Source organism: Trichosurus vulpecula, chromosome 2 (genome assembly GCF_011100635.1).
Source record: "Trichosurus vulpecula isolate mTriVul1 chromosome 2, mTriVul1.pri, whole genome shotgun sequence".
In the NCBI taxonomy this organism is placed as follows: Eukaryota; Metazoa; Chordata; class Mammalia; order Diprotodontia; family Phalangeridae; genus Trichosurus; species Trichosurus vulpecula.
Genome location: NC_050574.1, coordinates 250,556,632 through 250,569,596, shown reverse-complemented (window position 1 = coordinate 250,569,596; position 12,965 = coordinate 250,556,632). Strand labels below are relative to the sequence as shown.

Sequence of the window (12,965 nt, the reverse complement as noted above, 5' to 3'; positions counted from 1 at the left end):
TTTCTTTTAAATGACAAAAATATTCAAGTCAAAGAGAATTTACAAAGGGACTTCAGAAAGCATTTCCTGGTTTTGAACAGCCTCAAATATTTTGGGAAAGCACACTACACTACAGTATACAGGCAGCATAGGACAGTATGAAACCAAATGTTAGCTCATCAGGAACATGTTTACACCTTAAAAAAACTCTGCTACTATTTACTGTGGGACCTTTGGGCAAGTCACAACTTCTCTGGCCCTCAGCTAAACAACAGGAAGTTGGAATACTTTACAACGAAGATCTCTTCCATCTCTAATTTTCCCTCAGTAAATTCCCCTTGTCACAAAGCCCCTTTTTAACAAAGTCCACAGCCCCGAAAACAAAAAAATCTTCAGAAAAGATGTTTAGCAGAGTAGTGTACTTTTATAGTACAGCAAAAATATCAGCTTCTATTGTTGCTTATTTGTGCAACCCCTCCCCTCCCCCAAACACCCTGTAGCATTTAATATTTTTCTAGCTGATTCCTTATCCTCAAGATAGGGAAGATTTAAGATTCATGATAACCTCTAACCCTAGCTCTTTGACCATAGGTAAATGTATAGTAGTAATGTATCTCAGCTTCAGTTTACGCAACTGTTAAATAGCAACAAGTAATATCTATTTTATAGGACTACCGTGAGTCTTAAAAGATAAAAGGTGCACAAAATATTCTGCACTGTATAAATGTCAGTTATTATTAGCATCTTAATTTAAAATTTACTCATTATTCCAGTTTTCATTTTACAATGAATGAATGAACTTCAGTAATTTTCAGGCTATATAAAGTACTTCAGATATTACTTGACCGTGTGTCCTGCCAGCATAGTTAAAAATTCAGACTAAAAGCAGCAGAAAGATAGTTATGCTTTCTTAAAGCCTAGGAAAAAATTCATATGGTCTAGAAAGTATGAAAAGAAGAAATGAGGAAAGTACAGTGGGTAATGCTACTGACAAGGATTCTGGTTAAGTAGTTTCTATTTAATCAGGTTCTATGGAATATTAACTAGATGACATATAATTTAATCAGCATTTTAAAAAATAAAAGAGTGAACACAGGCATGATCATCAGACAGTAGCAACAGTCTTAGGAAAAGGCACTCTCAAGAGAAAAAATACATGTCCTAGCCTCGGGGTTTCCAACCATAAAAGAATTTTTTAGTTTTAATTTTATCATATTCCAACATCGATCAAGGTAATCTGACTTCATTTATTTTATGAAGAGAAGCTAAGAGGTTAAATGAAGTGATTTCAGAAGTAAAAATACTACATGGATGCAAGGAATACTGGAAAATGACTCTATCATATTCAGGAAGTTGCTGTGGAGGGCGAGACTATTTATTCTGTAAAGTTATATATCTAGATGAAAAATCCAAGATGAATCTACAATCCAGCAAAACATCAGGTTATGTTACAGTGAGTACCCCACATTATGTAACAGGAAGGGAAATTCACTGTCAAAGTTCAAAGAAATAATTATTAAAAATGATTATTTAAATAACAAGTGGAAGCACGGCACTCTTCTAACAAAAATTCAAAAAGTCCTCTCCCAGTTCTCGAATATCCTTTTCAAGCTCTAAATCTATGATCCCATAATCTTGGAAACAAATGAAATATCCTTGTAAATAGCTGGTCAGGAGTCTTTATTAGCCTTCTTCCAATTTGTGAACAAAAGTTCACAAATCAGGTACTCTTTCTCTTACTTTTCTTTTGTGGGGGACAGAGAAGATGATTCACAGGCCTGACTCCACTGCTGATTCATGTAGAGTAATAATGAAAATAATAATAAGAGAAAACGATAACGACTAGCATTTATACAGCACACTTTAAGGTTTGTGGAAAGTGCTTTACATATGCTAAATCATTTCACCCTCACAATAACCCTGAGAGGTAGGAGCTTTTAGGAGACTGAGGAACAAAGATGTTAAGTGATTTACCCCAGCTCACACAATTAGTAAATATCTGAAGCAGGATTCTCTTTCTGACACTATTCAATGCATCACGCTAATATAACTTTTGACTTGCTCTGTTTTAACCTAGACTGGGTTGGTTGCCCCTCTGTAGGCATCCTGGTAGCCTCCTACTCCCTGGCAGGCACCCTAATGGTGTAGGTTGAGTGTGGATGGTCACTCAGTTGGCTTTAGCTCCACTGCAGCCCACAACTCTTGAGCTCAAAACAATCCTCCAGCCTCAGCCTCCCCACACATGCACCTTCACACCCAGCCTCAGTTTAAAATCTGGAGAACCTAGTTTTGGTAAAGTACTTTGACACTTCATATTAAGTGCTCTGCCTTTTCCATAAAAATCCTACTGCTTCAATGTTTTACTGTCATGCAAAGAAGTTCATAACAAGACCAGTCTTTAGGTGATTATTTTATTGGCTCATACAACATGAAATATGGAGCTGCTGATATCTGTGTTGGAATCCCCATGCTAATGAAATGATGGGTCAAAGTACCAACTAACTTCAAAGTACCAATATTTTAACAGAAAAATTATTTTTCTTTAGTTTTATAATTTTAAATGCTTCTTCAATTCTAAAGTGTAATAAAAGACTGCAAACCCTTTTGCCCTTGGACAAAAGTGTTTGTTGAAAAACACTTAAAGTGTTTATTAAAAGTATTTATTGCAGACAATCTTCACGCTTCTAATGAAAATTAATGGGAAATTTGTGTAGACAGCTTCATAGGCAACTTTTCAGTAACAAAAACATCCTGTAGTACAATGAAGTATATGTTTTGTATAGTGAAATTATAACAAATCACCTGGAAGTAGAAGTCTAATATACCAACCATGTCTGTGCCTTCTGGAAAACACTAGAAAAAGAAGAGAACCAATTATGAATAGGCGGATAGAGGGAAATTTTTTTTTAAAAGGTCAAAATAAGTCAACTTATTGCTTAAGTCACAGTATTCAATGTCCACTTCCAGATGCTGCTTTAACATGACGGAAACTTTTAAAGTTATTGTGGACAACAACAGAAAAAGTATTGCCATTTAATTCACAAACTTTGTGATACAGAGATACTATAGAAATATTACAGCAATGAGAAGTAGGGATAATTTAGTAGGAATTAGGAAAGACCACTAGTCACAAATAAGTTAAGAATGTGATACTATATCACATCTTTTTTTAAAACTTGAAATAAAATTTTAAAATCTATTTGCCATGTTAAATGTTACATACCTTAAAATGCTAAGTGTTGGGTTAGTATAATCATTCATCAATGGTTAACAGAATAATCTATACTGAGACAAAGCAGGAACATAAAAGCACAATTTGTAATAAAAAACAAAGATTGATAAACCTTTTTCTCCTTTAAGTAATATCCTATCGCAAAATTCCGATCTCCACTTTCTCGTTCAGATTGAAACCTGTGAAACAAAATAGATTCAGCCTGGACAATAAAGCATAAGAATTCTGTAAAGCTGTAGCATTCTAAAAGCTAAATTATATATAAACAAAATCTCCAAAAAGAATTACAATCAAACATTTCACAGAATGTTATTCCACTAAAAATGAATTTCCAGAATTCTCCTACTGTGCCCACACAGCAATTTAGTACAGTTAACACAAACTATACTCAATCACAAAAAGAGAATTCTTGAAAAGGCTATTTTCTGAACAATAACAAAGTCTTTCACCTAAGAAAGCAAGAGTATGACAAAGCTGTTCTTGGGGTACACTACATAAGACATTTCTATAAAATAATACTAGATCTCTCAGGGTATTGTCTAGAAGGAAATTAAAGAGTTAAGAAGTATGGCGGTTCAAATACCAGCTCTTTCAAGAGGCTATGTGAGCTTAAGTAAATTATCCATCCTACACTTAACAAGGATTCCACTGGGGAGGGCTCACTGTGCCTCCATGCCAGCTCAACATAAGGCTCAACAGGAAAAAAAGATGAATCTTCTCTTCCCCTCCCTTAACACCATGGCCCAGTTCCCACCAAATGATAGTTGAAATTTCCCTTGTTTGCTAATTTTGCCCTTTGAGTGTTCCTCCAGAGTTAGAACAGTATAAATCTAGAAAACCTTAAAAGGAACTATTTACTTTAGGGATAAAAGGCTAAGGGAAATGTTAAGACAGCTAGTCTAACAGAAATGTAAGACAAAAAAGATATTCCCTAATATATAACTACTCAAAAGACAGGAGCCAATAGGTCTCAAGATGGATGCTGACCCTGAGCCACGTTCCATTCTGATGTTCAGGGATCATTATCCTCTTTGTAATAATATTGATCAGAGACTAGACCACTGACAATGTGGTTACCAGCTGCACTACTTCCATTAAGATGATGGACCACTAGGTCCTTATCACTTGTCTTGCCATTTCTCCTTAAGAACTCCCAGGCTTTAAGACCATTGGCCTTTATATCTGCCCTAATCTAAAAAAATCCTATATTTGTTGTGTCCCCTAATTATGATGGGAGTTCTCTGAGAATTAAAAACTGCCTTGCACTTGTATTTGTGTGCCCAGGGGAGGCTTAGCACAGCCCTTGGCAAATAATAAGTGTTTTGTTTTTCTATTCCAGTCCATCCATTCCAGCTTCTAAGTGTCTGAACCAAAGTCATTTGTTCCATTTATTCTGTTTTCAGTATGCATCAAAAATAAACTACAATATGTATTATAATAAGTAGTAATCTCCAGAAAACAGGACAATCTCATTCTAGGATAAAGTTGATTTGTTTAGTTAGAAGGAAATCTTTATAATCCAGGTATGGCAATAAGTAGAATAGAAGCCATTAAGTATTAAAAAAAATCAGGTTAGTTATTAACTATGTCACTAAATTAAATGTTTACACTACATATGCCATTAGAACTATAGTTCAGGTTCTGAGACACATTAAGACTCACAACTCCATCTGTCACTGCAAATGTTTCAAAAATAGCAAGTCACATCTACAAGATCTAGCAATCAAAGATTGAGATAAAATTGTTTCCTTAAACATTTACAGAGCTGCTTTCATTGTATTTTCACAGTGCTATTTCTCCTGCTTAGCAACATCCCATTTACTCAGCTTTACTCTTACATAAATCCACATGTGCACATAATCTGATGTCTATGACTAAAAAGCTCAATGTAAGGAAATTACATATAAATTGTATCTCAAATGCTTTATAAACTTTTTTAAAAAAAGAATTGCTATTTCTGAATGCACTACGTTGCCAATTTTAATTTTTAGAAGAAAGGGAAAAAATAAGTACTATAGGACACTGTCGACTCATATGGAAGTCACTGCAAAGGAGACTCAAAAGACAGGCTGCTTAAAAAAGGAAAAATCATAGCTTCCTGAATTCTAATTTTGAAATGTCTGACAGTCATGGCTTATGATGCTATGATCCAAATTCTGCAGCACTCAAATTCACCTCTTCCTTTCCATTTTTACAGTTATCATCCTAGTCCAACTAAATATTCATTATTTCTAAGCCTGAACAACTTTAATATCCACTGATCTTCTAGCTGTAATCCAACATATATACAGATGCCAGAATAATTTTTCTTAAACATATTAATATATTCTATGAATCAAAAAACTAATGTAACAAAAATATGCAATATTGAGGAACAGGGTATTCTGACTAATGAAATCCTAAATTAATGGACTGGCTAGTGTGGAGAATATGATTGGAAGTCACTGAGACAAGAATCAAAGGCCTGCCATGCAGCAGTAAGGGCCTATTTTAAGTATAAATTTGTAGTGGACTCAGTAAAGCAGAGTTTTCTGGCTAACCTCCTTCAACAATATTTTGTGGCTCCAAAGGGGATGAGAATGACTCAGAGTTAGGGACTGGCAGGGAAGGAACAGCCAATGGTCAATGAGGGGATGCCAGGGTGAACAGCACATTGGGATTTTCTTGGTGGTGGTGGTGTCTGGGATTATAGTCATTTGCCACCATGCCTGGAAGCCAGAAAAGGGATGACAGACTTAGAAAACAGAATGGGTTCAAAGGAACCAATTCCAAATGAGCTATGCTGATTCTTAAACCTGGATGAGTGAAGGGTATGGTAAAAACAGAATGACAAAGTCAGGGTAGGCAATTTCAGAGCTTCATATGTTAAAAGTAGATAGCTAGAATATGAACTGACAAAAGAATTTTGATTTAATTGAGATGCTTAAGCACAAACTGTCCTGCACACAGTATAGTTTTCTCTTTCCCTCAGAATTATTGTGTAGTTTTTCCTACAAGGCCAGAGTGAAAAAAGAGGTGAGGAAAGCTTTGCACATTATATAAGATCAATAAATATATGCTGAATTAGTTAATGAATGAACAAAAAAGGAATCTATCCTGCTTATGGAAGAGAAGGAGACCCAAGGGTTCCACTAGACTCATGAATCAGAGGGATTTAGGTATGATTATGATAATAATAATTATGACAATAATAAGGACAGTAATAGTAGTAATGGTAGTAGAAGCTACAACAGCAGCATCAGTATTTATATGTTGGTATATATTAGTGTATTATTATCTATGTAGCACTTAAATTTTTCATTTATAATGACTTTACAAATATTTTTTCCTCACAAAAAACCCTGAGAGGTAGTTGCTAATATCACCATTTCACAGATGAGGAAACTGAGGCAAAGAGAGATTAAGTAACTTGCCCTCCGTTACCCAGTCAGTTAAGTATCTGAAACACAGGATTTAAATTCAAGTCTTTCTGACTCCAGGCCCTGACCTCTAACCACTGTACTAGCTAGCTGCCTGTAGACATTGTCGCAGAGTTCCAAAATTCACCTATTCCTGGCCTCCTAATAATATTAGGAAACAACTTTAATAAAGACGTTTGAGACTTCAAGAAACTTCCCTTGTTTGCTAGTTTTGCCCTTTGAGTGCTCCTCCAGAGTTAGAACAGCATAAATCTAGAAAACCTTAAAAGGAACTATTTACTTTAGGAATAAAAGGATAAGGGAAATGTTAAGACAGCTAGTCTAACAAATACAAGACAAAAAAGATATTCCCCAATACATAACTATTCAAAAGATAGAGCAAACAGGTCTCAAGATTAGAACTATTAACAACCATATGAAAGAATGATCCAAATCAATAACAAGAAAAATGCAAATCAATACAATCCTGAGGTATCACTTCACATCCAGCAAATTGGTTAAGATGCCATAAGATGGGAATATTCAATGTTGGAGAGGTTGTGTAAAGACAGTAACCTAATGAACTGTTAGTAGAGCTGTGAGCTGATACAACTAGTTGGGAAAACAATTTGGAATTGTGCAAATAAGTGGCTAAAATGCCCAGAACTTTGGAGCCAGATATCCTACCCCAAGGCATATAATCCCAGGAAGGTCACTGACAAGAACAATGGTTCAATATACACCAAAATATTTACAGCAGCACGTTCCATGGCAGCAAAGACTTGGAAACAAAGTAGATGCGCATTAATTGGGGGAATGGAATGGATTATTGGGCTGTAAGAAATAATGAATATGATGAATATGGAAATGCAAGAAAGACTCACATAAACTGATGAAAGTGACATAAGTAAAGTTAGGAAAACAATATACAAAACGTTACCACAAAATAAGGGTTTACTCTACTGATACTTTTTGCTTTAAACCAATTATCATGTAAGAAACCATATGGAAACAAAGGATTCCATCTTGTTGGATAAAAGCACACAATAAAAGCATCAATAATTTGAAATCTGTGGCAAACAGCATTCATCCTGGAGTTTACCTTTGCCAGTTTATACTTTAAATGTTTCCTAAAAATATTTAAGAAGAGTCAATAGATTAGCTAAGCTATTTAAGGAAAACATTTTTCAAGTGCTTCTATGATGCTAACACATTAGTTCCAAATTCTGAATATAACTACATAAAGGTACATTTTAAAATATTATAATAATTTAGATTAGCATTTCCCTTCCCATCCCACATAAAAAAACTCCCCTACACTGAACAAACCCAATAGGAGAGACTCACGTGGCATTACTGAATCCAACATATTCATTACCAGCCATCTTATTCAAAAACTGCATTACCTATAAAATAAAATTTTTAATTTTTAAAAAGCTTTAATATAATGAAATGATCAATAGGAAAAATATTGAAAATGACAAGGTGAGAAATATAATTCACTTACATAGTCAAATTTTTCAGCATTATTAGCTCCTTGCTGAAAAGAAAAAATGAGAGATAAGAAAATGTTAACATGTTAATTACCATCAGTAAACTTTTAAACTACATACAAATCCAGTACTTTAAAATTTCTACCACTATAATTGGTACATTAGTACTTTTAAATTTAAGAAACTACTATTCAAATAATTTAGTAGTTAGATAAACTCTGCTTTTACTACGCATAAGTTCTTTCATCATACACCTGTATGTTGAGAATGGGAGGAAGAAGGGAATGCTTTATTTTAAGTATTTTTAAAATCCAACACAATTTTACAGAAGCTAACTATAAGTATAAAAAAAATCTTCCTAGCTTTCTCATTAGCACATTTTGCTCCTAATTCAGGTTTGCTAGGATTAGTGCTGTCAATTTAATTAATATCAAAGACTTAAAATAAAGTTTTGCCCTTAGCACAGGAACAATTACATTTTAATTATTATTTTCAATAACTAGCCTTAGTGCTAGAGTTAGAAGAATAAGCTGTTTTTCAAAGCTAACTAGGATTTTGTTACAGAATTTAAAAAAAATCTAGGTATGTAAACTACTGGTGTAGAGAGAAGACTACACTTAATATCATTTGCTACACCAATACCTTTGGCTATCAATTCTATTCCAGAGTCCATTCCGTAGAAAGCTGGCTATGACAATATGTGGCATTGAACCAAGTTCAGTTTATGGAAGATGTATTGTTTCATCTTTCTAATTCTAACATTTGAGTCACTGCAAATTTAAATAGAAAAACCCTACTAAGCTTACTTTGTTTTCAAGTAACCAAATGGTTTCATTTTACCTCAGAGAAGTTTACAAAGCAGTAAGTTGTAGATCTGAAATCAAACGTATTAATTGGTGATATGCACCACAATAGAAACAATACATCTTTAAATTTTTTAAAAATGTTTAATATAAAATAGTGCAGCTACTTTATATAATATAAATTGTATCCTAAAAAAGTCATTTTTTATTATAAAGGAAGGATAATGTATCAGTATTTTACTTGGAGAAATGCATAAAGCCAGGTTGATTTCCCACTCTACAAAGGATTGGGGTGTCTGCTGATAATCTGTGAATTCCCATGCAATTAAAACTTATCCACAAGAGAATGAGGATGTGCAGTCGCACACATACAATCACTAGCTGTAAGGAACGTAATACACTGCTGTATCAAAAGTGAGCACTAATCAAACTTAATAAGTACAAAATAAAGGCAACTAAGCAATAACCACATTGTAGTCATATTTAACTGTTTTCCCTACAAAGCCTCCAACATGAAACATTATGTTTTGTTTCTAAAATATAGCAGAAAATACAAAATGTAGAAATGTAACTCCCCAGCTGTTCAATGAAAAATAATTAAAAGAAGAAATTACCAACTTCATTGAACTGTGTTGCAGTTGTCAAAATATTCCATAGATCCTAATGCTGTAAAATATGTAACAACATTTAAACCACAAAAACCTTTTTAACCTTTAAAAAGAACAAAGAACATCTCTTTTGGAACGGTATGTCAGCATTAGTTATGGGATGCCACATGGAGAATCACTTGGTTATACATTTAGTAAGATAATGTAAATTATACTTTGGTTCTGTTTAGTTCTATAAGAGTATAAATTTTTGATGTCTGGCTTTATTTTGGTCCTTGAGTCATTATTTAAAATGACAAACATAAAAATTTCTTAAACTAACTATAGGCACATGCCTGAGGTCAAGTAATAATAAATTAGCAAATCAAGGGAAAAAATTTTCATTTTGCTTCTACTGAACATCTGAGAAACTGTATGAATTAATAAACAAATGTTTTTCTTGTATAGCATCTCACTTATATTATCTAAAATGTGTTAAGAAAAGTCATAACTTAAATTCACATCCTTTGTTACGTATGATGGAGAAAAAGACATTTAAATGGCTTTGGACTAAGTATCTTGACCATGAATTCCATGTTTTAGTTTGAAATTGTTAGAAATACCATTTAAATGGTAAATCATAGAAAGTAAGTCCCATCTATCATTAAAATTAAATGTTCAAAATCATTATTGGCTACTTATTTTCTCCCAATAATAACCTGTAAGTAATTGTTTTGTGTAATTTTCCCCACTTAAACTACAACAGATTTGCAAAACTACAGCTTAGGTTTTGGATGTCTTTCTTTTTGGGGGGAGGGCAGGGTGGTTGACTTATGTTTCAGATTAAATTTTGTACACTTAAGGAAAATATACATGCACGTTTCATCCTAACACGTGTTCATGTGTATACACATGTATATGTATATATAAATACAAATACATTTTTATATTTACCATATGCATACTTGTGTGTGTACATATATAGATGATTGCATGCATGCTTCTGTGTATGCATATATATATAAAATCATTCCTTTATTAGAGATATATACACACAAACATGAAAAAAGTTTCTAAATGAATAGAAAGTAGATTTACCCAGTAAACACTGTATCTAAAGTGATAAATGGGATCCCTACAACATATATCTAGATCAATTCTAAATTTCCTCATCTCTGATAACTTGAAAAACTACACTAGCTAGAAATTCATTGTCCTATATGAACCTGATATTTTAACTAAAATAAGAGCCTAGGATTATTAATTTAGCTCTACTTTTTAAAAAAAAAATCAATGTTTTTATGGAAAAGGTATGAATAAAATACATGTGCATTTTTACAGTACTCTTAAAATGCTACTTTAAATTTAGAAGTCTTGATTAAGCAATTGATTAAACAATTCTTAACACAAGCCATAAGAACTTGAGGAAAAAGTGAAATGGACAAAAGAAACTCAAGAAAATCTAACCAAATTCCTAATTAACTTCAAGTGGTGTTTAAAATTATAGAGTACACAAAATGCTTTCTGTAGTTTACGCAAAATTGGCATACACTCTCAACCTCAAACACATAGTAACATTATCCAGATTCACACCTCTAGCAATATAACTCTCAATTACAAATAGACAAGGCAGCACAGCAGAAGGGTCACTGCACATGTAGTCAGTCAGAAGAGTTTGAGATTTTTCTCTGCCTTTCACTAGCCATGCAATAATCTCTCCTCTCCTGTAAAATGGGGATAGTTACTCTCGTACTTATTACTTATTTCAGAGAGCTACTGAGAACATCATGCATGGGGAATGAAGCACTTTGCAACTGTACAGTACTGTATAAAGATGCTTTATTATGGCAAGGAACTAAATTTTGGAGGGAGAGTTAACTTTCCGTGCCAATTTTGAAAAAGCAAAGAAATGATACAGAGGAGAGTAGAACCCATTTATAACACTGGATCTTAAGGCGTTAAACCAACTGTTTATTTTAGTATATAATGTGGGAAACAGAATCCAACCCATAGTATAGCTAAGTACTTCCTATAAATAAAGGATGTTACAAGGGGGTTCTACTATATAATGTTGTGAAAAATACCATCAGGTGACTATGAAACTACACCTAAAAGAAGCAGTTTCTACCACTTTAATATATATAGGATGGTCCATTTATAAAATCATTTAACTAAAAAGGGTTTAAGTTTGTTTTTCTTCTCTAAATGAGCTACCTGATTCCACTACCTAATGTAACAAGCCATCCTATATATCATGGTTTAAAAACTGATCCAAGAAGACAGGGAAAAGAGGCATTCAGGCAAGAAGGGTGGGAGGGTTATACTGAAACAGTTTAACAAAATACCCGTATTATCAATTTAGCTCTCTTGTTGAGAATGCCTTGAAACCAAAGATTACTGGGAAAGTTAAAATAGATATTACAATCGCAAATAAAATTACAAGGCATGTCTATTGCTATTGCTGATTATCCTAACAAAATGAAAAAAAAAGAGAAAAATTAATTTTTTTTATAAATTCTGTTCTTATCTGATATATAACTACTAATATCAAGGAGCACAAAATGAAACAAACTAAATAATTCTTTCTTTACTAAGTCCAATGTATCTACAATTATGCTTTGGAGCCACAAATGACCTTAAAACTAGATTAACATAAGCAAGCCTAAAAGGATATTGCTGGCATGACAAAAATCCTAGTTCAATTTTTGTGATATGCTTAAGGGTACCTGCAAAATAAGCTGTAATTATGTATTTATATCTTTTTAAATTAAGGAAAACTCCAATGTTTTTTTTTAATTCCAAAGTATTTATATCTTGGATTTTTTTTAAAGCTAAACCAACATTTAAATAAGTAAACATCAGAAATAATAAAAATAAAATCTCGAGACTACTGGAGTAGAAAATGACATAACAAGACTAGGCAACTCCCTTTTAACTTTTAACAGGAAAAGCAGGAGAAGTTGACAACTGTGTTCCAAATTTCTTTGATAACTCTTGCCCCTTTCCCCACCAAGTTATTTCCATACACTTGTAAATTCAAACTAGACCATAAAGATTTCCTACTACTGAAAAAGAAATGAGTATAAAGTATCTTTAAAATGTTAATTTTGTCACAAATATGGGAGCATCTTCTTTCAAACTCTCTTGCTTTTCCAATTCACTTAAACCCAGGCAAAGATATGTGCAATCAAATGAAATAGACTACATTCAAGTGTAATAAATCCCATAGTGACCAAATGTTACCCCCCCAAAGAAAAGAAAAGTACCTGTAACACCTTTAAAAACTTAATGATGTGAATTTTAAGTGCAAGATTACATTTGTTTTTAAAAAGGTATTTACCTATGTAAGCTTTGTTTTAAATTTTTAAAAATTGGAGTTTTCCTATAAGCTTAGTAGTTAAGTATATATGCAACAGGTTCCTTCTGTCCAAATTCTCCTCTTTCCACAATCTGCTAATCCTTTTGAACAATTC

At 33.1% G+C, this 12,965-nt stretch overlaps 1 protein-coding gene across 2 annotated transcripts in view; it reads right to left on the bottom strand.

Annotated features, from left to right (window-relative positions):
- The window catches only part of GLS (glutaminase), an 86,842-nt gene that overhangs the window by 35,028 nt on the left and 38,849 nt on the right, over positions 1-12,965 (bottom strand). For both annotated transcript variants that reach the window (XM_036744217.1, XM_036744218.1), the window contains exons 8-11: positions 8,117-8,149; positions 7,957-8,015; positions 3,324-3,390; positions 2,782-2,832 (exon numbers count right to left, since the gene is read on the bottom strand). In XM_036744217.1, the coding sequence (XP_036600112.1) occupies positions 2,782-2,832; positions 3,324-3,390; positions 7,957-8,015; positions 8,117-8,149 (210 nt within the window). The remainder of the gene's footprint in view (positions 1-2,781; positions 2,833-3,323; positions 3,391-7,956; positions 8,016-8,116; positions 8,150-12,965) is intronic.